This window comes from Tachysurus vachellii, chromosome 14 (genome assembly GCF_030014155.1).
Source record: "Tachysurus vachellii isolate PV-2020 chromosome 14, HZAU_Pvac_v1, whole genome shotgun sequence".
Lineage (NCBI taxonomy): Eukaryota > Metazoa > Chordata > Actinopteri > Siluriformes > Bagridae > Tachysurus > Tachysurus vachellii.
Genome location: NC_083473.1, coordinates 21536201 through 21560120, shown reverse-complemented (window position 1 = coordinate 21560120; position 23920 = coordinate 21536201). Strand labels below are relative to the sequence as shown.

General features: G+C 41.2%; 1 protein-coding gene across 2 annotated transcripts in view; it reads right to left on the bottom strand.

Annotated features, from left to right (window-relative positions):
• si:dkey-82f1.1 (DENN domain-containing protein 2A) overlaps positions 1-23920 on the bottom strand; it is a 37901-nt gene continuing 13981 nt past the window's right edge. Inside the window, exons 2-20 of one of the 2 annotated variants that reach the window (XM_060886960.1) lie at positions 19885-19971; positions 15748-16707; positions 14368-14495; positions 10698-10813; positions 9663-9860; positions 9323-9422; positions 8937-8987; positions 7740-7927; positions 7400-7509; positions 7240-7309; positions 6981-7058; positions 6326-6466; positions 5822-5970; positions 2896-3073; positions 2319-2360; positions 1664-1769; positions 1117-1389; positions 946-1032; positions 1-790 (exon numbers count right to left, since the gene is read on the bottom strand). In XM_060886960.1, coding sequence (XP_060742943.1) covers positions 759-790; positions 946-1032; positions 1117-1389; positions 1664-1769; positions 2319-2360; positions 2896-3073; positions 5822-5970; positions 6326-6466; positions 6981-7058; positions 7240-7309; positions 7400-7509; positions 7740-7927; positions 8937-8987; positions 9323-9422; positions 9663-9860; positions 10698-10813; positions 14368-14495; positions 15748-16707; positions 19885-19970 — 3093 coding nt within the window. In that variant the 5' untranslated portion in view covers position 19971 and the 3' untranslated portion in view covers positions 1-758. The remainder of the gene's footprint in view (positions 791-945; positions 1033-1116; positions 1390-1663; positions 1770-2318; positions 2361-2895; positions 3074-5821; positions 5971-6325; positions 6467-6980; positions 7059-7239; positions 7310-7399; positions 7510-7739; positions 7928-8936; positions 8988-9322; positions 9423-9662; positions 9861-10697; positions 10814-14367; positions 14496-15747; positions 16708-19884; positions 19972-23920) is intronic. The other variant, XM_060886961.1, reaches the window with a different exon arrangement.

Here is a 23920-nt window from a genome sequence, read left to right as displayed (position 1 = left end):
ATAAGAAGTTGGGGGGGGGGGGGACATTACTAATGTTAACATGAAAAAAATAATAAATAAAAATACACACAAGAAAAAGTGAAGTCCTCTCTGTTGCGACCCCTAGTGGTGTAGACAGAAGACAGGATCCTTAGTGGATAGATCAATCTGTCAACTCTACTCATCTCCTTCCTTTTTGATTCCCAACATTAAATGACCAGTCATAGTGGTATTTTACTCATGGAATACAACACGATAAACAGATTATAACAAACTAGCAACTTTTCTGTTTATTTTTTGTATTTAAAAGGCGACAACTTTTTACGTAAGAAATTATAAATGTCTTTTTCTAGAAAGAATATAAATTAAATTATTGCCCCCTGTTACAGAAGTTGTACTCTATTTCTTTGAAAAAAAAAAAATATCAGCGATTTAAAAAAAAATCAAACAATCTTTATGTGAAAAAAACAAAACAAAAACAGGACTGTACAGGAAATGAAACTTTGGTCCATGCCTACTTTCTCCTTTAACCTTATAGCATATTTTATAGAAAGCAAGCAGTATTACACACACACACACACACACACATACAAGTCTATGGTGTAACATGACCTTGGTACTGGTTTGATCTGAGAAACATAAAAGGAGATGAGCAGTTTTCAACTCATGGCATTTTTCCCTCCAGTCTCAGTGCTGTCATGAGGTCTCAGGATCATGTCTTTGTGGAAACCCTACTTTGGAACATAATTGGAAATCTTTCCACCAAACATGGAGATACTTCACTTTTTGGAAAGGAATTTCATTTTGTGTCCTGCAAAAAAAAAAAAAAATAATATATATATATATATATATATATATATATATATATATATATAATAATAATCATTCAGTTACAGATTTATGAGCATCCAGTCAGGAAAAAATGGTGGTGGATTTTTTTTTCTCCAAACACCACAAGAAACTTACCTAGACCTTTGAGAAACTTGTTGACTCCTCGATTCTCAGCTCCAGGTAGTGAGTCCAGGTAATCTTGAGCCCTAACCTCAAACAAGCCTACGCAAAGAGAAATCATTAAATTACGTACGTTTCTGACACAATGGTAAGCTGTAAAAGAGCATGACGAGCACCTACAAGTACCTCTCAGTCCCTGCCTGCGCATCTCCCTCTCCTGAATAAAGGCTGCGAACATCTGCGTCTCCATGTACACCTCCAGGAAGCGGCGCAGGCTCTTCGAAGACACGGCCTTGCGGAAGGCTTCGCGTTGAAAGGACAAAGGTGTGGGCGAGGAGGAAGATGCTGAGGACTCTTCATCACGATCGTTGCCCCCCATGAAGATCGAGTAGTGTCCGACTATTTCCACAAAGAAACGGACGAAAGCCTCGGACACCACGGCGCTCAGAGAGCAGTGCTCTGAAGAAAATACACATATAAAAGGAATATGTCAGGTTCTTTCCATTCTTTCAGCAGGTTCGTGAATCAAATAAAATGAATCAATGAATCAATAAATAATGAAGCTAAAATATTAATTAACCCTTCAAAGGCCCAATATTATGTTGGAATCAGCCATGAATCAAATATCAGACATAACTCTATCAGAGGTTTGACAAAAAAAAAAAAAAAAGGATATTATTTGCCAAAGAAGGCCTGTGTTCATTTAGAATGATTCCTGAAACAGATAATGTACCAGTGGAAAGGTCTCCTCTGTCAGAGGCCAACTCTTTCCTCTTCTCAAGAACATACTCAAGAGCAGTCTGCAGTTTGTGAGGAAGAATGGAGTCTTCATCATCCATCTGAAAAACAAAAACAAATTAAGTGGTAAGAAATATTCATTCATTCATTCATCTTCTACCACTTATCCGAACTACCTCGGGTCACGGGGAGCCTGTGCCTCAGGCGTCTCAGGTGTCATTGGGCATCAAGGCAGGATACACCCTGGACACCCCAATCAACCTACCATGCATGTCTTTGGACCGGGGGAGGAAACCGGAGTACCCAGAGGAAACCCCCGAGGCACGGGGAGAACATGCAAACTCCACACACACAAGGCGGAGGCGGGAATCGAACCCCGACCCTGGAGGTGTGAGGCGAACGTGCTAACCACTAAGCCACCGTGTCCCCGTAAGAAATATTATAAATATATATTTAAAAATAGTCAGCACTCTCACTGTGTGTGTGTGTGTGTGTTTTAACACTGAATACATGTAAAATGAAAGACTTTTTAAACATGATTAAATATTTAAGTCCATTCAACAGTACTTTATTCACACAGCTTGTTAATGCATCACATATTTTATTGAGATACTGAAACAGGGCTTTCACAGGAAGGTATAAAGTCCTACCTGTCGTAGGAAACGGCTACTGCCAAGGTCCACCAACAGGACCTGTGGGAGAACGGAGGAGTGAATAATGTCATTTCCTGTAAGTGTGCCAGTTTCAGTTTTATCTCAGCACAGCTATTGTTTAGCTGAGGAAGAAGGTCAGAGTTCAGGGCCAGCAGATAGAGTCCACCTGAACAGGAAGTGCTCATGGAAAATATTAGAAACGGATTGCTGTTTGACCTCCTTGCCAGTACCAGTACTCTCTGAACAAGCTATTATTAGAAAGATTCGCTCCTCTTTTGGGCTCCTCACAATATAGCAAGGCTGTAGAATATTTTCCTACAACAGCATCTTCCATCATGTTTTATTCCTCTTATCCGCCAAAGCTGAAGATTTACTAAAGAATGACACACGATACTTAAACGTAAGAGTTTATAGATGTGGATCGTCTCTGAGACAAGTTATAAACAGTCTTGTCTTTCTTTGTTTGTCAGAAGTCCTTCCCACGTTACAAAGCTCTGACACCTGAGACACCTTTCATAAATGTTAAATAATAGTGTACATAATACTGATATTCAAGCCTTGATTGATGGCTTACCTCCTCTAGGGGGAGCTCCTTCAGTCGAGGCAGAGAGCTGGAGAGCAGGCCCACGATGAAAGGAGTCGGAGTGCAAACAATGTCCATCATAGCAGGGGGCAACACGGGGATGTACGTGTGCTGCCATGTGAAGGGATAGAGCAAGGCTACCACTGCGTGACAACACTGCGACAGCGTGCTAGAGACAGAGAGAATGAGAGAGAGAGAGAGAGAGAGAGAGATCATTCATTCATTCATCTTCTACCGCTTATCCGAACCACCTCGGGTCACGGTCAGCCTGTGCCTATCTCAGGCGTCATCGGCAGGATACACCCTGGACGGAGTGCCAACCCATCGCAGGGCACACACACACACACACACTCTCATTCACTCACACAATCACACACTAGGGACAATTTTCCAGAGATTCCAATCAACCTACCATGCATGTCTTTGGACCGGGGGAGGAAACCGGAGTACCCGGAGGAAACCCCCAAGGCACGGGGAGAACATGCAAACTCCACACACACAAGACGGAGGCGGGAATCGAACCCACAACCCTGGAGGTGTGAGGCGAACATACTAACCACTAAGCCACAGTGCCCCCAAGAGAGAGAGTTATTATTAGTATTATTATTATTATTAAGAGATATGTACAACAAAGGGGGGGCACGGTGGCTTAGTGGTTAGCACGTTCGCCTCACACCTCCAGGTTCGGGGTTCGATTCCCGCCTCCACCTTTGCATGTTCCAGTTTGCATGTTCTCCCCGTGCCTCGGGGGTTTCCTCCGGGTACTCCGGTTTCCTCCCCCGGTCCAAAGACATGCATGGTAGGTTGATTGGCATCTCTGGAAAATTGTCCCTAGTGTGTGATTGTGTGCGTGAATGAGTGTGTGTGTGCCCTGCGATGGGTTGGCACTCTGTCCAGGGTGTATCCTGCCTTGATGCCCGGTGACGCCTGAGATAGGCACAGGCTCCCCATGACCCGAGACAGTTTGGATAAGCGGTAGAAGATGAATGAATGAATGTACAACAAACTGGAATTCAGTATCAATTGTAGCAAGATGCAGATCACATTCAAATGTGAGCCTTTATACGTTATAGCATTCAAATATGTCATGTTCCAGCATGACAATGCTCCTGTGCACAAAACACAGAGCTCCAAGAACATCTGCAAGATCTTGACTGTCCCACACGGAGCCCTGACTCTACTCAACCCCACTGAACACCTTTGATATTAACTGGAACACTGACTGAACCCCGGACCTTCTCACTCTTACAACATCAGTATCCGATCTCACTGATGCTCTTGTAGCTGAATGAACACAAATCCGGAGTCACGCTCCAACGTCTAGTGGAAAACCTTTCCAGGACAGAAAGTAGAGTTGGAACAGCGTTGGAGTAAATCGGGACATATGGATGTGATGGTCAGGTGTCTACAGAACTTTGACTTTATCATGTAGAATGCTAAGGAATATGTACTGTACAGTGAGATGATTGAGATTGCATAATAACTTCTTGAATCACTGCATGCGCTTGACCATTTTAACCACAAGCTGGCGCTAAGGTACAAGATTTCTACTTGCACTACTCCGAATACTTGAAATGATCCCTTACAGAAATGTAATCTGAAATCATTGCTGAATCTATTGGACTAAATCCATCCAACATTTGTCATCACGGCGAGCAAACAACCGTCGACAACACGAGGTTAATACGTTGCATCTGTGAGTGAGCCTGTTTTCATTTATACTCCTTCAATAACAATTTGAATAGATGGAGCCAATTTTCCACTCGCTTATTTTAATGAGCACTGGAGGAGAAGGTACAGCAAAAGGATATCAAGTTTGTATTGCACAATGTTGGCTGTAGGATTTCAGAACAGAGCGAGGAACAGGATTATAATGTTTTAAAATTGTCCGAATTTACACAACACAACACACTATATTTTTAACACCAGTGTCTGCTCCATAGCAGCTTTTTTTTTTCCCGAAAGAAAAAAAAAAAGAAACTGTGACTTTCATTTCTATGGCAACGTTATAACAGTTCAGCATTTTTTCCTTTAAGACAAATGGTTCCAGGGGCCACAAGTTTTCCCTTCATTTCTGGTGTCACATCTCTGTTTGTCTCTTCTGCTGAACATTTATTAGAGTCTCAGGACCAGAACTCTCCAACTGGTATAAAAACAACAAAAAAAAAGACTTCAGGAACCATGGTGTAAGATTATTCTGTAGAAATCAGTAGTAAAAAAAAAAAATCCTTTGAGAAATTTCATAATCCACATTCTCCATAATCCATAGGAAGGGTTATGCAAATAAACATCACTACCTCAGTGCAAAAAAAATTAGCTTGAGTATAGGATATATATGAAAATATAGTGAATATATCCAGAATTTCCTATCATAAGATATCATATAAAATATTATTTTACATATTAATTTCAATGGGGCACGGTGGCTTAGTGGTTAGCACGTTCGCCTCACACCTCCAGGGTCGGGGGTTCGATTCCCGCCTCCGCCTTGTGTGTGTGGAGTTTGCATGTTCTCCCCGTGCCTCGGGGGTTTCCTCCGGGTACTCCAGTTTCCTCCCCCGGTCCAAAGACATGCATGGTAGGTTGATTGGCATCTCTGGAAAATTGTCTGTAGTGTGTGAGTGCGTGAGTGAATGAGAGTGTGTGTGTGTGTGCCCTGTGATGGGTTGGCACTCCGTCCAGGGTGTATCCTGCCTTGATGCCCGATGACGCCTGAGATAGATACAGGCTCCCCGTGACCCGAGGTAGTTCGGATAAGCGGTAGCAGATGACTGAGAGTGAGTGAGTGATATTAATTTCAAGCAACGTTAGCAAATGTTGGATGAGTTTGACTTTAATCGAGATATGATTCCTGGCTAAGAAATATTGTCTTTTCTTTTCTTTTCTTTTCTATTCTTATTAAACTAAATAATAATACCTGAGCTTGTCTGCTGTGAAGATCACTCTCCGCTCCAACAGCAACGAGGCGAAGACTCGGAGGAGAAGACGCAGACTCAAAGAGGAAAAGAGACACTCGAAATCCACGTGCTCCAGCCGCGAATCAGAGGGACGACACAACTCTATTACCTGAGAGAGAGAATGAGAGAGACGGAGTGAGAGACAGACAGACAGACAGGGAGAGTGCAAATGAGAGAGAGAGAGAGAGAGTCTGTCTTTGGACCAGGGGAGGAAACCGGCGTACCCGGAGGAAACCCCTGAGGCACGGGGAGAACATGCAAACTCCACACACACAAGGCGGAGGCGGGAATCGAACCCCCAACCCTGGAGGTGTGAGGCGAACGTGCTAACCACTAAGCCACCGTGCCCCCCTTTTTTTTGTTTTGTTTTGTTTTTTCAATTCTTTTTATGACTGTCAAGAAAGCAACATATTACATAATAGAGCAGATTTCAGACAAAAAGAACAACATTTCAGTGAACACACCTCAGTTCCTGAGCCTGGAAGGAAGTTCTTCACAGTAATGGTTCTGCCTGGTGCAGGGAATGGGGCCTCCATGATGCCCCTCATGAAGGGCTGCACTAGAGCAGGTGAAATTGCTCTCCGTTTCTCAACCTCATCCAACATCTAACACAAAGAGAAAAACACATGGATTTCTTTGCATACTTCAGCTTTGGGGAAAACATGGAAATGTTTACTGTGTGAGTACACATCTATTCATTCATTCATTCATTCATCTTCTACCGCTTATCCGAACTACCTCGGGTCACGGGGAGCCTGTGCCTATCTCAGGCGTCATCGGGCATCAAGGCAGGATACACCCTGGACGGAGTGCCAACTGCAGGGCACATACACACTCTCATTCACTCACACAATCACACACTACGGACAATTTTCCAGAGATGCCAATCAACCTACCATGCATGTCTTTGGACCAGGGAAGGAAACCGGAGTACCCGGAGGAAACCCCCGAGGCACGGGGAGAACATGCAACCTCCACACACACAAGGCGGAGGCGGGAATCGAACCACCAACCCTGGAGGTGTGAGGCGAACGTGCTAACCACTAAGCCACCGTGCCCCCAGTACACATCTAATATTATATTTTTATATATGACTTTATATACACTGTTAGAACATACCTTAGAGAAGAGATCGAAGCAACCCAGTCGACTCACTATGCAGTAGACCTCAGGCAGACGCCTCCCCTTCCCACTAGGCTGTGGAAATACACACACACACACACACAAACACACACACAGTCTCAAAGTGTCTTGATTCTACAAAATCAAAACTTCCTGTCCCAGTACCAAGCAGTAGAAATGAGTCTTTCGTCATATCATTAATTGATCCATATACTGTAGCTGTCGAGCCATTGAAAAAAAAAAGGCAAAAGCTCACCAGTAAACGACGACAGTAGCCAAATCTTCTGCTCCCATCTTCCCCCGTCAATACAAATGAGAAGGTTTCACTAAAAAATATCAGAAAAATAAAACTACATTAAATATTATCCTGACATTTGAACAATGTTTAGTAACAGTGTAGTAAGTGAGTAAGTTACCTAGGAAAATTGTCCACAGGGGCCCAGTCTTTGGCATCAGGAAAGCAGAACTGAGGAATGACCTTCAGCTGATCTTCAGCTTCTCGCATGAACTTGAAACTCCTCTCCAGCTAAACGTGCCGAAGTAAGATGGAGAGAAAGTTGGCTTTTGAGGTTAAAACTGAAGGTGGGACTTTATACTGATAATCAACGAAACATTAAAAGGCTTTGAACAGACTCAACAACATGGCGGCTGTTTTTTGGCCGTTGTTGTGGTTCTACCAAATTGTCGATAACCAAAAGTGGTCTTTTTTTTATTTTCTCAAGACCAATACCATGGATCAATAAGAGGACAGGTTACCTTAAGTGGGAACTGCTGGGTGACTTCAGGTAAATAAGGAGCTCCTGCTTTGGTTTTATGTAAAGCCACCACTAGGAAGTACTCGAACAGTTTCCTCTCCTGTAGGTCCATCAGATCTCTCTCAAGCGTGTGATACCGGCCTGTCTGTTTCAACATGGTCTGCACTGACACCAACCTCTGGCTGTGAGCTGGCACACCATGAAAGATCCACATTGGACTCACGAATACAGATAACCTCAATCAGATCATACAGTTGTACGCTCTTAGAAGATAAAGTTATTAATAAAACCTTAAACGGTTCTATCAGAGTTCATATATATATATATATATATATATATATATATATATATATATATATATATATATATATATACACCCTCACCGGCCACTTTATTAGGTACACCTTACTAGTACCGGTGTGGTCTTCTGCTGCTGTAGCCCATCCGCCTCAAGGTTCGACGTGTTGTGCGTTCAGAGATGCTCTACTACATACCTCGGTTGTAACGAGTGGTTATTTGAGTTACTGTTGCCTTTCTATCAGCTCGAACCAGTCTGGCCATTCTCCTCTGACCTCTGGCATCAACAAGGCATTTGCACCCACAGAACTGCCGCTCACTGGATATTTTCTCTTTTTCGGACCATTCTCTGTAAACCCTAGAGATGGTTGTGCGTGAAAATCCCAGTAGATCAGCAGTTTCTGAAATACTCAGACCAGCCCGTCTGGCACCAACAACCATGTCACGTTCAAAGTCACTTAAATCACCTTTCTTCCCCATTCTGACGCTCGGTTTGAACTGCAGCAGATCGTCTTGACCATGTCTACATGCCTAAATGCATTGAGTTGCTGCCATGTGATTGGCTGATTAGAAATTTGCGTTAACGAGCAGTTGGACAGGTGTACCTAATAAAGTGGCCGGTGACTGTGTATATATATATATATATATATATATATATATATATATATATATATATATATATATATATATATATAAATATATATATATATATATATATATATATATATATATATATATATATATATATATTTTAACCACAAAGTGCAATGGAAAGGTTCCAATAGATGTTAAAGAATTTTCATAAAACCATATTTCCTAACAAAGAACCATTTAACAATTGAAAAGTGTAGAAATAATAGAAATCTATTACATTTATTTGTTAGTTAAATCCAAAGCCCACCTTTTAACTTTTCTTCTGTGTCACTCTCAGATTCGCTGTTTTCATCTGTTACTATACCCAAAGAGGGAAAAAAGACCAGATTAAAAGAGCTGGTATACAGGTTGTGACTCACAGATATGTCAGGCTTTGTGAGCATGTGCATCCTATAAAGCAACATAACTCTACCATCCTTGGAAGAAAAATGGGTCAAACACAGCTGACCCAAAAAATGTAAACATGCCCATAAAGCTAAGTGGATACACATGTGTTGGGGGGACGGAGAAAGGAGTGAACGAGGCAGTGTATAGTATAAGATGGTAAAGTAACCAAATGGGTGTTCAGAACTGGGAAGCACTCAGCATCAGATTCACAAAAATACCACATGTGAGCGTGTGAGCTAAACTTACACACACCTCGTCCTGAGCTGGATTCCGTCGACGGAGAGACTCGCTTCATCTTCTTCTTCCCTCTCCGGGCCTCAAAGATACCATTTATTTTCAGCACCATCTGTTGGAAAAGAAAACAACCAGCCTTTTTTTATCAGGTAAAGACTAATTAAAAAGCATCTGTTTAAGACTTTAACTGATGGCCACTACAGGAAATGTTCATTTTTCCGTTCTTTACCTTTTGCCATTAAATCATGAACATTTTTATTATTGTCTAGACAATCTCTAGCTTTAATTTAAGAGAACTGAATACTGCTCCAGAAGCCATATGTCCCTGAATGAATTCCCTCCTTGACAATACCTTGGGGATTTTCCTTCGTCTGCGGTTATAGGGGTCTCCAGAAAGGCACGGTGTATCATCAGGGCTGCTGGGGGTTGACGGTGGACTTATCCTTGAAGGTGACGCAATGCCCCCATCTCTGTTTGTCTTACGCAGATCTAATAGTTTGAAGCTCCGCCGTTCTGAAGTCTGCCTGAAGAAGCCAGGCTTAGAGGAGAGCTAATATTGGTGCAAATTAAAAAGAGAGACAGTATAACGTACATTTGATTTGCTTATTGAATATCATAAGCCAGTATAGTTATTAACTCATAACTATTTTAACCAAAAAATGGAATTTCCCCGTTTTGTTGTGTCCATGTTCAGCATTGAATTTCTTTCTTTTTTACTACAGTATGTCACGGTCCATAGTTGTGGTTTATGGCTCAGGCTCATATGAAAGCAGACACTCAGCCCTTTAAGAATTTTTTAATGAATGAATTGGGGCATGGAAGCCTTTATTATCGCCACATATACATTACAGCACAGTGGAATTCTTTTCTTTGTTTTATCCCAACTGAGGAGGTTGGGGTCAGAGCACAGGGGCAGCTGATACAGTGCCCCTGGAGCAGGGAGGCTTAAGGGCCTTGGTCAAGGACCCAAAAGTGGCAGCTTGGCAGTGCTGGGGCTTGAACCCCTATCCTTCAATCAACAACCCAGAGTCTTAACCACTTGTTCCACCAATGCCCCAAACCTACAGTACCACCTTCTTTACCTAGTCTACTAGGGGCAATATACAGTATTCATAGACAAGCTCCATAAAATATGGTTATTTTTTCCATACCAACGTTTTTTGTGACGCCCAATGGTTTATTCATAAGCATTTAAAATGAAAAGGCGTTAGATTCAACTACTAAATCAGGATGTACGTTTATCTGAGGTTAAAAAAAAGACTATTTTTGCATCAGACTTGTGGTGATAAAATAATTCATTCATTTATACTGACTGAAAACGGAATAATAAAACACCAGTGTGCTGTTAAAAAAAGAGATAATATTGATGTCACTTTAGTGTAAATACCTTAGCTGGAGTGTCGAGAGTGGGTGAAGACGGTGACGCTAGAACAGGATATTTGTTTCCAGCGAAGCGACTTTCCAGATCTATGTCTTCATAAGGGTTTTCTTTAGATGGTGGATCTGTAAATGGTTTAAAATGTTGTTTTTTTTTCCCATTTTTAAATTTGAATACAACTGAGTCTTCAATGTTACTTAGACGTCAGGAAATAACTAAGAAACATGAACTCTTTCTACTGCTTTATTCCTGTATGCTGTTAAGCATTTTATCCGACAAGATTATTGTATTTGGGATTTAATTTTCCTCTATTAATGCTTCAGATTTAGTCCCATGTTTATTTTTGCTGTTTGGCTAAACCAAACCTAATACATAATGAATTATCTCCAGGATTAACGCATGCCAAATGTCCGAAACTTTCCTGAAAATCTATCAACAGCAGCAATAGTAACAAAGTCTGAAGGTTACTTGCGGTCCGTCTAACACTGTGTCGCTAGCGGTCAGGACACTGTAATGAAATGTAGTGGACTTTTCTCTATTAGCTAGTATACGCTACACTTAAAGTAATAAATAGGACATTAATCTGCCTACAATATACAGTAAACTCTCACATGGGTAATGCAAGCTATAATTCAAGCTTTTCCATCTATCTAGCTAAGCAAGCTAAGAGTTAGCTGAAGGTGCTGTTTGCTTTTCTTGACGTAAAATGAAAATAGTTGATCATTTAAGTATTTTTCCTATGAGAAAAGCTGAAGCTAAAGAAGCTAGCACAATATAAACACTGAAAAAAAAACAAGTCGGTTTCAACTGTCCTTGCTAGCTCTAATTAACAGTGAGCTAAGTATCACATAAAGTATCATATGCAGGTTCTAACTAACTGCATATGAACCACTAATATATTTGAGTAACATGTAATATGTTTCACCCTCTTTTTCTGTTTCTCTTCCGTCCTTTTCTAGTCATGTTTAAACATTTTCATCTTCAGTTCAACACTCTTTATATTTGCATGGTAAACACTGTGTGGTCAATGGAGTTCTGGCTAAACTACAGCTTGCCTTGTCTCCTTGTTTCCATACTGGGGTTCGAATTGACGTCAAATTTTTATTTGCTTCATATTTCTTTACTCCAGATGTTTGATAGTTTGCCAAGTAATCGACTTAAAAAGAGCGTCGATAGCCAACAGATGCCGAACGATCTGCGTAAACAGAGTCGCAGAGTTGGAAAGTGTCTTTTCAGACACAAAACCCTTCCATAACAATTCATCTAGCAGATGCGACCAGTGGGAGGAGAGTATGAGACAGGGACATCCAGTCCCAGACCTGAAGAGCACACGCTGCTCTTCACACTCACACTCTGCTGAGGAAAATGTGGAGTCTGGATCTGACATCTTCGTAGCACTCTGAGATATTCTTCATCAGTATTTCAGATCTGAATTTAGTTTGTCCTAGTAGTCTACTGCACCAAGGATCTTCCGTGCTAGCGTTCTCATCTCCAAACAATAACGAGCTGTTCCTTTGCATTTATTTAAAGTCATTTAGCTTCAGAGTCTTAATCCGAAAACATCAGAAAGTCTAAAACCTCTATACAGTAATACCTCGAGATACGAGTTTAATTCGTTCCGCGTCCTTGCTCGTATCTCAAATTGCTCGTATCTCAAAGCAATTTTCCCCATTTAAATGAATTGAAATCCAATTAATCCGTTCCAGCTCGCAAAATTCCACTCCAGTTGTTTTATGTGTTTTGAATATGAAAAATCTACAGTATCTGTATTTATAACTGACAAATATTGTATAAAAACATACAGTAATAAAAGAGAATGTTAAAAAAAATAAACCGGTTTTACTATAAAGTGTATTATTTACCTTGGAGATCAGACGACTTGAGCTAACGGAAGATGCGCACAGAGGTTGAGGGAGGAGTAAACAGGCGGAGGAATTTTGTCTCGTACGTACACTTTCACTTTTGTTCACTTACTTGCTACTGTACAGTCTTAATGCTACTTTACACTTAAATGGAACTTAACTGAACTTCACTAAAATTAATGAACTTAACTGAAATCCTCTTAACGTAACTGAACTTAATTGCTACAATTTCTGTTTTTTTTTACATTAATTTTGCTTAATTTTCTTCATCGCTTTTCTCTTCACTTGTTTTTGCCTTTTTTTGTCACTCTTTACTCAATAACATCTGCCGGTCGTTTTAATAAAAACCTGTCCAATGAGGTTTGTTTCTTCCTCCCTTTTAAAATGTTTTGGAAATGTGTAAGGCAAGTGTCATTAAACAACGCTGATGCACGACCAGTTGCAACTATTTCTGGGATGCTCGTATTTCACAAATGATTGTTGGGATCTTTGTTTCGGCGGCGGCGGCTCGGATGCTCGTATCTCAAAAATGTTTGTATCTCAAGGCAAAAATTTGGTCGAATCACAGCTCGTATCTCAAAAAATTTGTATGTCAATGCACTCGTATCTCGAGGTATCACTCACTCACTCACTCATTTTCTACCGCTTATCCGAACTACCTCGGGTCACGGGGAGCCTGTGCCTATCTCAGGCGTCATCGGGCATCAAGGCAGGATACACCCTGGACGGAGTGCCAACCCATCGCAGGGCACACACACACACACTCATTCACTCACGCAATCACACACTACGGACAATTTCTCCAGAGATGCCAATCAACCTACCATGCATGTCTTTGGACTGGGGAGGAAACCGGAGTACCCGGAGGAAACCCCCGAGGCACGGGGAGAACATGCAAACTCCACACACACAAGGCGGAGGCGGGAATCGAACCCCCAACCCTGGAGGTGTGAGGCAAACGTGCTAACCACTAAGCCACCGTGCCCCCCCTCGAGATATCACTGTACTATAAATATTAGCTAATAAATTAGCATTAAAAGACGTTATTTTGATCGGATGATAATAACCTGAGAGATAAATGCTAGTTGAATGTAAACAGCTAACTGGCAGTTTTGTTATACAAAAATGTACATAAAAACATTCTTGATGTCTCGTTTTGCAGACTTGCAGAAAATCTATCTAGAGTCTAGAGAATTATAGTGAATAGAAATTGGAGACTCATATTAGGACAATGAAAACTCGAATGAAGTAGAGCTAATTAAAACATAGACTTAAAGACAGTAATAGAGAAATTCCCACATCTGGGTATAAATATATGGCAAGTTAAATGACTGGCTGATCCACCAGTAGATAGTGTTTTAGATATTATACTGATCTTTCAGCAAGAATGTTGCATGATTTTGGAAATATATTTTCTGCATTTTGACCTTTTCTTAATAAACTCTTTACTAATAAACATCTCCCAAAAAAAAAAAAAAATACTCCTGCAGTATTCTTGGCGTATTCATTTCACCCAAACGTGAAATAAAATTAGCCACATTTTTAAAAAAGTGGAACAAAATTTTCTCCCACATTAATAGAAAACTACTACCACACACACACACACACACAGTTCAGATCTGGTTTGATTCATTGCTGCTTTAATACACATGATGTTTTCAATGAAGTCTTTATTTGCGTCTGAGTTTTAAAACCAGGCCCGTTTAAGCTCGTTTCTGAACGGTGGTTCTGAAAGATCTAGAAATTGTACTGCGTGATCTCTAGTATTATTCCATAATGACACCAGATTTCAGTGCAAAAACAATGCAGGGTTTTACCTAAGATATCTTCATAGACATTCTCTTCAGATAAAGTGTGCGTGAGCCCCAGCTTGGACTGAGCGTACCAATCCACTCGGCAGCCCTCGGTGGAAGACTGCAACAAATCCTCGAACTCATATGACTTCCTGCAACGTCAGCATAAAACACAATGCACAATGGACCTTACTGATAAGGGGAAAAAAAGGAACACATGTTGGTTGAAATGATTGTTTTTTTAATGACACAGTCTTGTCCTATTTTGAATAAAATGAATAAGGTTGAGTTTTGCATAGAAGATAGTGTCGTGAAAGAGCAATAATCTACCTGGGGCAAAAAGTAGAATGAGTAGAATGAATAAGAAGGTCAAACAAGGAGAGAGCAGGGACTACAGGAAATTACTGAACTTAAAGCTCTGTTGGGATAACATGCGGTTGTGCACTTGACTGGGTAATGTGTAACCTTAGATGCAAGCTCATGCAAGCTAAGCAAAAAATGGTATGGACACAAGTCAACTTCAACTGCTGAAGTATGAGAGAAATTCCATAAATCCGACTTCTTCGAAAGTCCTAAAGCAAATAATGTTTTGAAGTTGTCGAGCAACCTTCTATGAACCATTACATTAGTCTTATTAAGAAAGCAAACCTCTGGCAGGTTTATTAAACAGCCTGAAGGCTTATCCGGAGCATTGTTATTACAAATGATCTCATGAATATGTAACGTCAGACCTCCATCATTCTCATAAAACATTCCGTCGTTTTTGAGTTTGCCAGAATGACTAACAGTGCAGTCAGGCTGACATCAAGATGTTATTGAGGCCTTTGTAGCCAAAGGACTACCTCTTCGTGAGTCTTGGAGGAATCGTGTGATGTTCTTGGAGTCTATACAGTGTTTGGTATGTTGTAGGATAGAGCAGAACTAAAAAGCTGAGTATTGGTCAAGATTAAATTCTTTAGTATAAACTAAACATTTAACCCCTAAAGAACAATATAGTTTACTAATCTCAGTAATAAACTCGATGAATAATTGAATAAAATTATTGAGAGAGAGAGAGAGAGAGAGACATGACATACGGCTAAGTACGGTGACCCATGCTCAGAATTTGTTCTCTGCATTTAACCCATCCAAAGTGCACACACACACAGCAGTAAACACACACACTCGGAGCAGTGGGCAGCCATTTATGCTGCGGCGCCCGGGGAGCAGTTGGGGGGTTCGGTGCCTTGCTCAAGGGCACCTCAGTCGTGGCCGGCCCGAGACTCGAACCCACAACCTTAGGGTTAGGAGTCAGACTCTCTAACCATTAGGCCACGACTTCCCATCAGTACAAAGGTTAGAATTTATAGGCTACATAGATGTCACTAAAACATACTGTAGCAGCACATACTGCAAACTTCTCACCTCTTATTACTGTCTCGAGTGTGTTCCTGCCAAGGCCTCTGACACACCCCAGGTGGTGGAGGGCAGGAGGGAAGTGGTGGAGGGGGTATCGAAGGCAAAGGGGGCAGATTCCGCCTCCCTTTTGCTGAACCTTGGATAGGTCCAAGGCTGTTGGTTTGAGTGTGGTGCTGAAAGGTACGTTGAGGTTTGGGCAGAGGGTTTATAGATGGAGCCCCAGGCTCAGTGTACACATTCTCAGGGTCTCTGTTTCGACCGCGGCGGCTCCCAGACCTCATGACTTCCACAGTCCCGAAGATGGGTTCTGCAGCCCTTTTCTCTGCCTCATCTTGCTTGTCTTTGGAAGGTGGGCAGAAATAGTTGCCTGGCAAGGAAGGCTTAGTAGGTGTCTCCTTCATGGCTTGCTCAAGTTTCTTAATGTGTGTCAAAACAGACTTCTTGTCTTGGACAATGTCAGTTTTCCCCACAGGCATTTTGTCCAGTATCACATCTCTTTCCCTTGTACATGCCTCTGTACTTTTCCTTGATTCTCCAATTTTATTTCCATTCTCTTTGCCAAAGTCCTGTCTGTCGTAGCTGAAACTTCTTTTACTGTCTCTTCTTTGTACCTCTGTAGATTTTAGATCCTTCTTCCTCACACTTTCTGTCTCTTTCTGGGCGATCGACTGTGAGTTTGGTCCAGCATCTGTTTTGCCCTCCCATTGGGATATTTTGTCCTTAATGCTGGCAGTGCTTTTGAGTGCCACAGGAGGTTTTGTGGGCTTGGTGCAGGCCCCCAGGCCATTTTCAACAGGATAAGTGTCACTCGGTCTCTTGTGGGTGAGCATGTCCATGTTCCCAGGGAAATGGTCAGTGTTGTCCAGGGATGTTAGGGGGGACTGTGTGTCCACAACCCTGGACAAATCCGGTCTATTTGACACCACAGATTGAGCGTCTTCAAGCTTCAAGCCGCAGCACTGGAGCCTTTACAGAGCAGAGAAACAAAGAGAGCAAAAAATTATAATATCTGTGTTTTATAAGATGAATAAAATAAATATAAATAAATCCTATCTATAAATCTGTCTATAAATCAAAACCCGAATCTCTGGATATCTCTGGAAGTTTGCTTTAAAGCATTAGATTAAGGTCATGTGTTGGTTTCTCTGTAGGATAAATAATTTTTTTTTTACCTGAATTAAAAAAAAAAAAAAAAAATCACACACAGCTCTCTCTTTAGCTTAGATATGATTTAGCTTAGATATTCTAGCTTGGATTCTAACCAGCACATCCAATCTTATTCCTTCAGCAAACAAAATGGAGGAAATTTGAACCCTTTTTTAGTTTTCGATTAACCACAGCATGATGAAAAAAACATCGGGGAAAGTCTATATGCAAGCAATTTTTTTTTTTTTTTTTTTTTTGGATTGCAAAATCATATTCATTTAAATTCTAATAAAACATTTTTTTTTTCCTATGGTGAGGCTTTTTTATGTTACGAAGCATAAGGCAGTGAGGAAGAAAACTAGGTCAAAAAACCAACAAGAAGTAGGAGAGGGGAAAAAAGAGAATGGGGAGAGGGAGAGGGGTTGAAGAGAAGGAGAAGGAGAAGGAGAAGACAAACAGACCAAAAAAGGCCAGGCTGATTGTATCCTTCTTCTTGCTGGAAGGAAATGGACTACTTGTTAAAAAGGGCTAAGCATGGAAGCTCAGCTGAAAGAAGGTAACATCATCCGCCACCCACGCCAACGTCCGTTCAACTAACTGAGCTTGACAGGGTAGTGAAAAATAAGCTTTAAGATAAAAAACAAAAAAATACATAGGAAGCCTGACACCATGACCTGATTGGTAGGGAAAAACAGTGGGGGGGAAAAAAGACACGTTTAGCTTTTTTGCCCTTATTTGTTCAGAATCAGGCTTTTACAACGTTACACCACTTAGTGACATGCTTAAGTAAAAAGAATGATCTCAGTCTGCTCAAAGTTCCTACATACTGAATGTTTTACAGACTCAAACATCATGCTATGGCATTGTAACGGAGTATAAAACCTCCTGGAGGTCTAATTTCATTTTAGTAAGGCACATTATCAGAAAGAATGAATATAACACCAGAGTCTCAGAGTAGTACTTGAGTACTTACTGTACTGTATATATTATATGGCCAGAAGTATGCGGACACCTGACCATCACAGCCACATGTAGTTCTCACTCATTCATCTTCTACCGCTTATCCGAGCCTGTGCCTATCTCAGGCGTCATCGGGGCATCAAGGCAGGATACACCCTGGATGGAGTGCCAACCCATCACAGGGCACAAACACACTCTCATTCACTCACGCAATCACACACTACGGACAATTTTCCAGAGATGCCAATCAACCTACCATGCATGTCTTTGGACCGGGGGAGGAAACCGGAGTACCCAGAGGAAACCCCCGAGGCACGGGGAGAACATGCAAACTCCACACACACAAGGCGGAGGCAGGAATCGAACCCCCAACCTTGGAGGTGTGAGGCGAACGCGCTAACCACTAAGCCACCGTGCCCCCTGTTGGCCAAATTATTGGCACAAAATTCGAAGCATAGAATTGTCTAGAATATCTAGCATTTCCCTTCACAGGAACTAATGAGGCCCAAACCAAACAGGGTCCAGCATGACAATGCCCCTGTGCACAAAACACAAAATCTAGCGGAAAACCTTCCTTGAAAAACAGGGATGTTTACCAAGCATATGTTTTGCCATAGAGTTTATTATTACTTTTTTTTTTTTACTTTTTTACTTTTTTTTTACAGATCTACCAGCTCCAGTTGGACTCTGTGATACTAAGAGGAGATCTGAACTCCATGTGATCCTTACACCAATACAGCATTTTGTTTGACTGTATATTTGTAATCACACCATCTAGTATCACCCATATGAGGATGAGGTTCCCCTTTGAGTCTGGTTCCTCTCAAGGTTTCTTCTTTACCAATTTAAGGGAGTTTTTCCTTGCCACTGCTGCCTGAGTCACCTCAGACTTGCTCATTGGGGATAAATACATACACATACATACATACATACATACTGTGAACTATATATATCTTGAATCTTTATTATATTAATTCCTTATACTTCTCCTTATGTTTACCTTCTGCTATATGTTTATGTTCTGTAAAGCTGCTTTGAGACAATGTCCATTGTAAAAAGCGCTATACTAATAAACTTGAATTGAATTGAATTGAATTACTTGATAACGCAAGCCAGCAGTCATTGAAGAGTAAAATATTGTTACTCATTATAGAGTAGGTTTTGCTTTTGGCATTTAACTCGTCCTTATGTACAGAATATGTGTCGGAGTCATTTCATAACCAAAGAGAAATATCTTTTACGTTAAAAAATAATTCGAGTGTAAGGTTAATGAGAACAATGGGGCAGATGATTGTCATTCTGGTGTACTGGAAGAGTCCATTATACATTCAGTTTATGTGTTGATAGAATTTGAAAACAGTGAGTTGGGGATAAATACTAAATAAAGAGCTAGAAAGTGGTTTTGATTTAAATCCTGGTTGTTGTTCTTTTGGCTGCTCTCTGTTCGGGGTTGCCAGCGCGGATCGCGCGGTCCGCACGTTAGATTTTGCAAAGGTTTTAACCCTTCCTGATGCAACCCTCCATTTTTATCTTTGCTTGGGAGCGGCAGTGAGAAAGCTAACTCTTCAGTGGCTGGGTTTTAGCTCTGTGCCTGGAAATCAAACCCGGAATGTGACATCGAGAACGCCTGGTCCTGCCACTGGACCACCAGGAGAGTTTGATTTAAATCCTGGTGATGTCACATATAAATCTGTGGTTGAAAGTCCAAGAAAGAAAAACTGGCTCTTGTTGGAGAGTCTCTCTCACTGGGTATTCCTGTCTTTGCTTGTCAGAGTGACACTGGAAGAGGACAGTTAGTACTTTCCTTACAGTGTGTTCAAAAAAAATTCAACAGCTCTGGTGATACCTTGAACACATTCCTCAGAGCAAGCATGCAGCCTTCTTAACCTTCCTGTTTTTTAGTAGCTATCATGTGATACAGTAGGTGTCTTGTAGTGAGAACGGCACATGACCAAATTGGAAGAAAATGGGGTAAAAATCGTTAAAAATAAATGAAACACAAAAAAGATTCTGATGTGTATCATGTTATTTTCTTACCCGTTGACAGACTGGTAGATGCAGTTCTCTGTGTTTGTACAGAGCAGAAGCGCTCTTCCACCTGTCATGATGCTAGCAGCTGGCATCCTGAGAAGTTACAGAAAGAGAAACGTAGTTATAACACAATGACAACTCATCTCATAGACACAAATGCCCAAATTACACAATTGCACAGCCTACATAATCTGATGCAAATGCATCATGTAAAATGATGAATTCACTGAATTTGGTGTTAGATAAATAATTTCTGAGTTATAAGTTGAGGCTCAAAATATTCTTATTATAGCTGTTTAACAAGTCCTTATGGGACATATTCATTTTATTTGTGATCTTAATGCATTCCAGACTGGCATGTCTATAATTCATTCATTCATTCATTCATCTTCTACTGCTTATCCGAACTACCTCGGGTCACGGGGAGCCTGTGCCTATCTCAGGCGTCATCGGGCATCGAGGCAGGATACACCCTGGACGGAGTGCCAACCCATCGCAGGGCACACACTCTCTCATTCACTCACGCAATCACACACTAGGGACAATTTCCCAGAGATGCCAATCAACCTACCATGCATGTCTTTGGACCGGGGGAGGAAACCGGAGTACCCGGAGGAAACCCCCGAGGCACGGGGAGAACATGCAAACTCCACACACACAAGGCGGAGGCGGGAATCGAACCCCCAACCGTGGAGGTGTGAGGCGAACGTGCTAACCACTAAGCCACCGTGCCCCCTATGTCAAACAGATTATGGACTATGTAATTAAAATTGGCACATTTACATCCTGTCCAAAACCATAATAATACATGCAATGCTTCATGGAACTTTTAAAAGCAAAGTTAGGCACATACAGTGGCTCCGGTGCTGGTGGTCATGTAATGTACAGTAAATGCAAGAACCAACAGTAAGCAACCTAAAGAAGAAGTCTGCCTTTATCTAGAGTGACCTACAGAAGTGCTTTTGAAGCCTCTATCAATGATTACATCAATACTGCTTAACAACGTCACAAATTAAGAATACCATCAGTCTAAAAAATCTGTTGGGAGGAAATACAGCAAAAAAAACAAAACATTTTCTTAAAATAAGTGCTAAATTTATTATTTCAGGAAGAAGCAAGTTTTTAAGACATCCGGTGACTCTGCTTTTTGAACATCTCGGTGAAGTTCATTCCACCACCTGAGAGCCAGAACTGAGAAGGGTCTTGATGCGTACCTTCCTTGTACCCTGAGAAAGCGTTCATAAATCTTATTTTTAGCCACTACAGAAAAAACAAATGCAGTTTCACTCTCTCATAAAAGGACGCCTTTTCTTCTCACAGCAGACTGCAGTCATTTTCATAAGCCTTTAGCTCTGTTTCTGGGATATTCAGAATATTCGACACACGTGTTACCACTTAATAGACACATTTTGCTCAGGCTGTCAACTCTAGGCATGAGCGTGTGTGCTAGTGCTTTAAGTGCTTTTACCCACCTCCTCTCCTGCCAAGAGGAAGTATGACGTCATAGAGAGACAAAAGGAGGTATAAAAAATTTCTTTCATAAAGACAAGACACTTTATAACACTCTACTAATATTAAACTGCACTGCATGAATTTTTCCAGTCGTGTCCTTCTACTGGAAACACGTAAGTGTTTACATGATGGAAATGACACTATTATTATATAAATTACTATATGCATTAGGTTAATAGGTTGAACATTTCTTAGAGTTGGTCTAGTATGGCCCTGGATGCTTAGCGTGCAGCTCCAGTACCTGTCCTTCAGAAGCTCTTGGCATCGCTTAAATCCCAGCGGTTGTGCTGAACCCACAGCATGAACTGATTTTGTGGGTCTGCCAAGAACAATATTGAAGCCATTCTACATATGGTGTTCTCCCCTTTGGTGTGGCAAAGGCACTTATTTCAAAGGAATTGCCAGCTTTACTGTTTGTCCTCTTATTTAAAAGTCATTAACAAGAGTTAGACTTGGAGGATGGAACTTGGTATTATATTAAGTTCTAGAGCATGATGGGATTGTACTGTGTATGTATCTCTCTGTGTATGTTCATGGTGTGTGTGTGTGTGTGTGTGTGTGTGTGTGTATGCTCATGGTATGTGTGTATGTGTGTGTGTATGTTCATGGTTTGTGTATGCTCATGGTATGTGTATGTTCATGGTGTGTGTGTGTGTGTGTGTGTGTGTGTGTGTGTGTGTGTGTGTGTGTGTGTGTATGTTCATGGTATGTGTATGTTTGTGTTGTCTATGTATGTATGTTCATGGTGTGTGTATGCTCATGGCATGTGTGTGTGTGTGTGTTTATGGTATGTGTATGTTCATGGTGTGTGTGTATGTATGTTCATGGTATGTGTGTGTGTTCATGGTATGTGTATGTTCATGTTGTGTGTGTATGTGTGTATATGGTGTGTGTGTTCATGGTGTGTGTATGCTCATGGCATGTGTGTGTGTGTGTGTGTGTGTTTATGGTATGTGTATGTTCATGGTGTGTGTGTATGTGTGTGTATGTTCATGGTGTGTGTATGCTCATGGTATGTGTATGTTCATGGTGTGTGTGTGTGTGGGTGTGTATGTTCATGGTATGTGTATGTTCGTGTTGTGTATGTATGTATGTTCATGGTGTGTGTATCCTCATGGCATGTGTGTGTGTGTGTTTATGGTATGTGTATGTTCATGGTGTGTGTGTATGTATGTTCATGGTATGTGTGTGTGTTCATGGTATGTGTATGTTCATGTTGTGTGTGTATGTGTGTATATGGTGTGTGTGTGTGTGTGTGTTCATGGTGTGTGTATGCTCATGGCATGTGTGTGTGTGTGTGTGTGTTTATGGTATGTGTATGTTCATGGTGTGTGTGTATGTATGTTCATGGTATGTGTGTGTGTTCATGGTATGTGTATGTTCATGTTGTGTGTGTATGTGTCTATATGGTGTGTGTGTGTGTGTGTGTGTGTGTTCATGGTGTGTGTATGCTCATGGTGTGTGTGTGTGTGTGTGTATGTTCATGGTGTGTGTGTGTCTGTGTGTGTATATGTGTTTGTTAATGGTGTGTGTGTGCGCATATGTTCATGGTGTACTGTGTGTGTGTGTGTGTGTGTGTGTGTTCATGGTGTGTGTGTGTGTATGTCTGTGTGTGTGTTCATTGTGTGTGTTCATGGTGTGTGTACAGTAGGACACTGGGTCTCTCACTGTTTGTCATTTTGTTTCACATTCTGACACATACATTGTAGTGAGAGCTGCAGTCTGACCTTCACCTAAGAAGATGCTTGGTTTTTCTTGGTCTGTTAATTTTCTTATTTTGTTGTCTTTTTTTAGTGAAGCTATTTGTGTTGATATTTATCACAGGAGTAGGAAGTGCAGCTCTCTCTCAACCTCAGCACTTGTACAGTGAGCACCAGGTTCTCCTATGTACCAGGTTCTCCTATGTACCAGGTTCTCTTATGTACCAGGTTCTCTTATGTAACAGGTTCTTCTATGCACCAGGTTCTCTTATGTACCAGGTTCTTTAATGTACCAGGTTCTCCTTTGTACAGGTTCTCTTATGTAACAGGTTCTTCAGTGTATCAGGTTCTTCTATGTACCAGATTCTTCTATGTACCAGGTTCTGCTATGTACCAGGTTCTGCTATGTACCAGGTTCTCTTATGTAACAGGTTCTCTTATGTACCAGGTTCTCCTATGCACCAGGTTCTCCTATGCACCAGGTTCTCCTATGTACCAGGTTCTCTTATGTAACAGGTTCTCTTATGTACCAGGTTCTCCTATGCACCAGGTTCTCTTATGTACCAGGTTCTCTTATGTAACAGGTTCTTCTATGTACCAGGTTCTCTTATGTACCAGGTTCTTTAATGTACCAGGTTCACCTTTGTACAGGTTCTTCTATGCACCATGTTCTCTTATGTAACAGGTTCTTCAATGTACCAGGTTCTTCTATGTACCAGGTTCTTTAATGTGCCAGGTTCTTTAATGTACCAGGTTCTTCTATGTAACAGGTTCTTCAATGTACCAGGTTCTGCTATGTACCAGGTTCTTCAGTGTACCAGGTTCTGCTA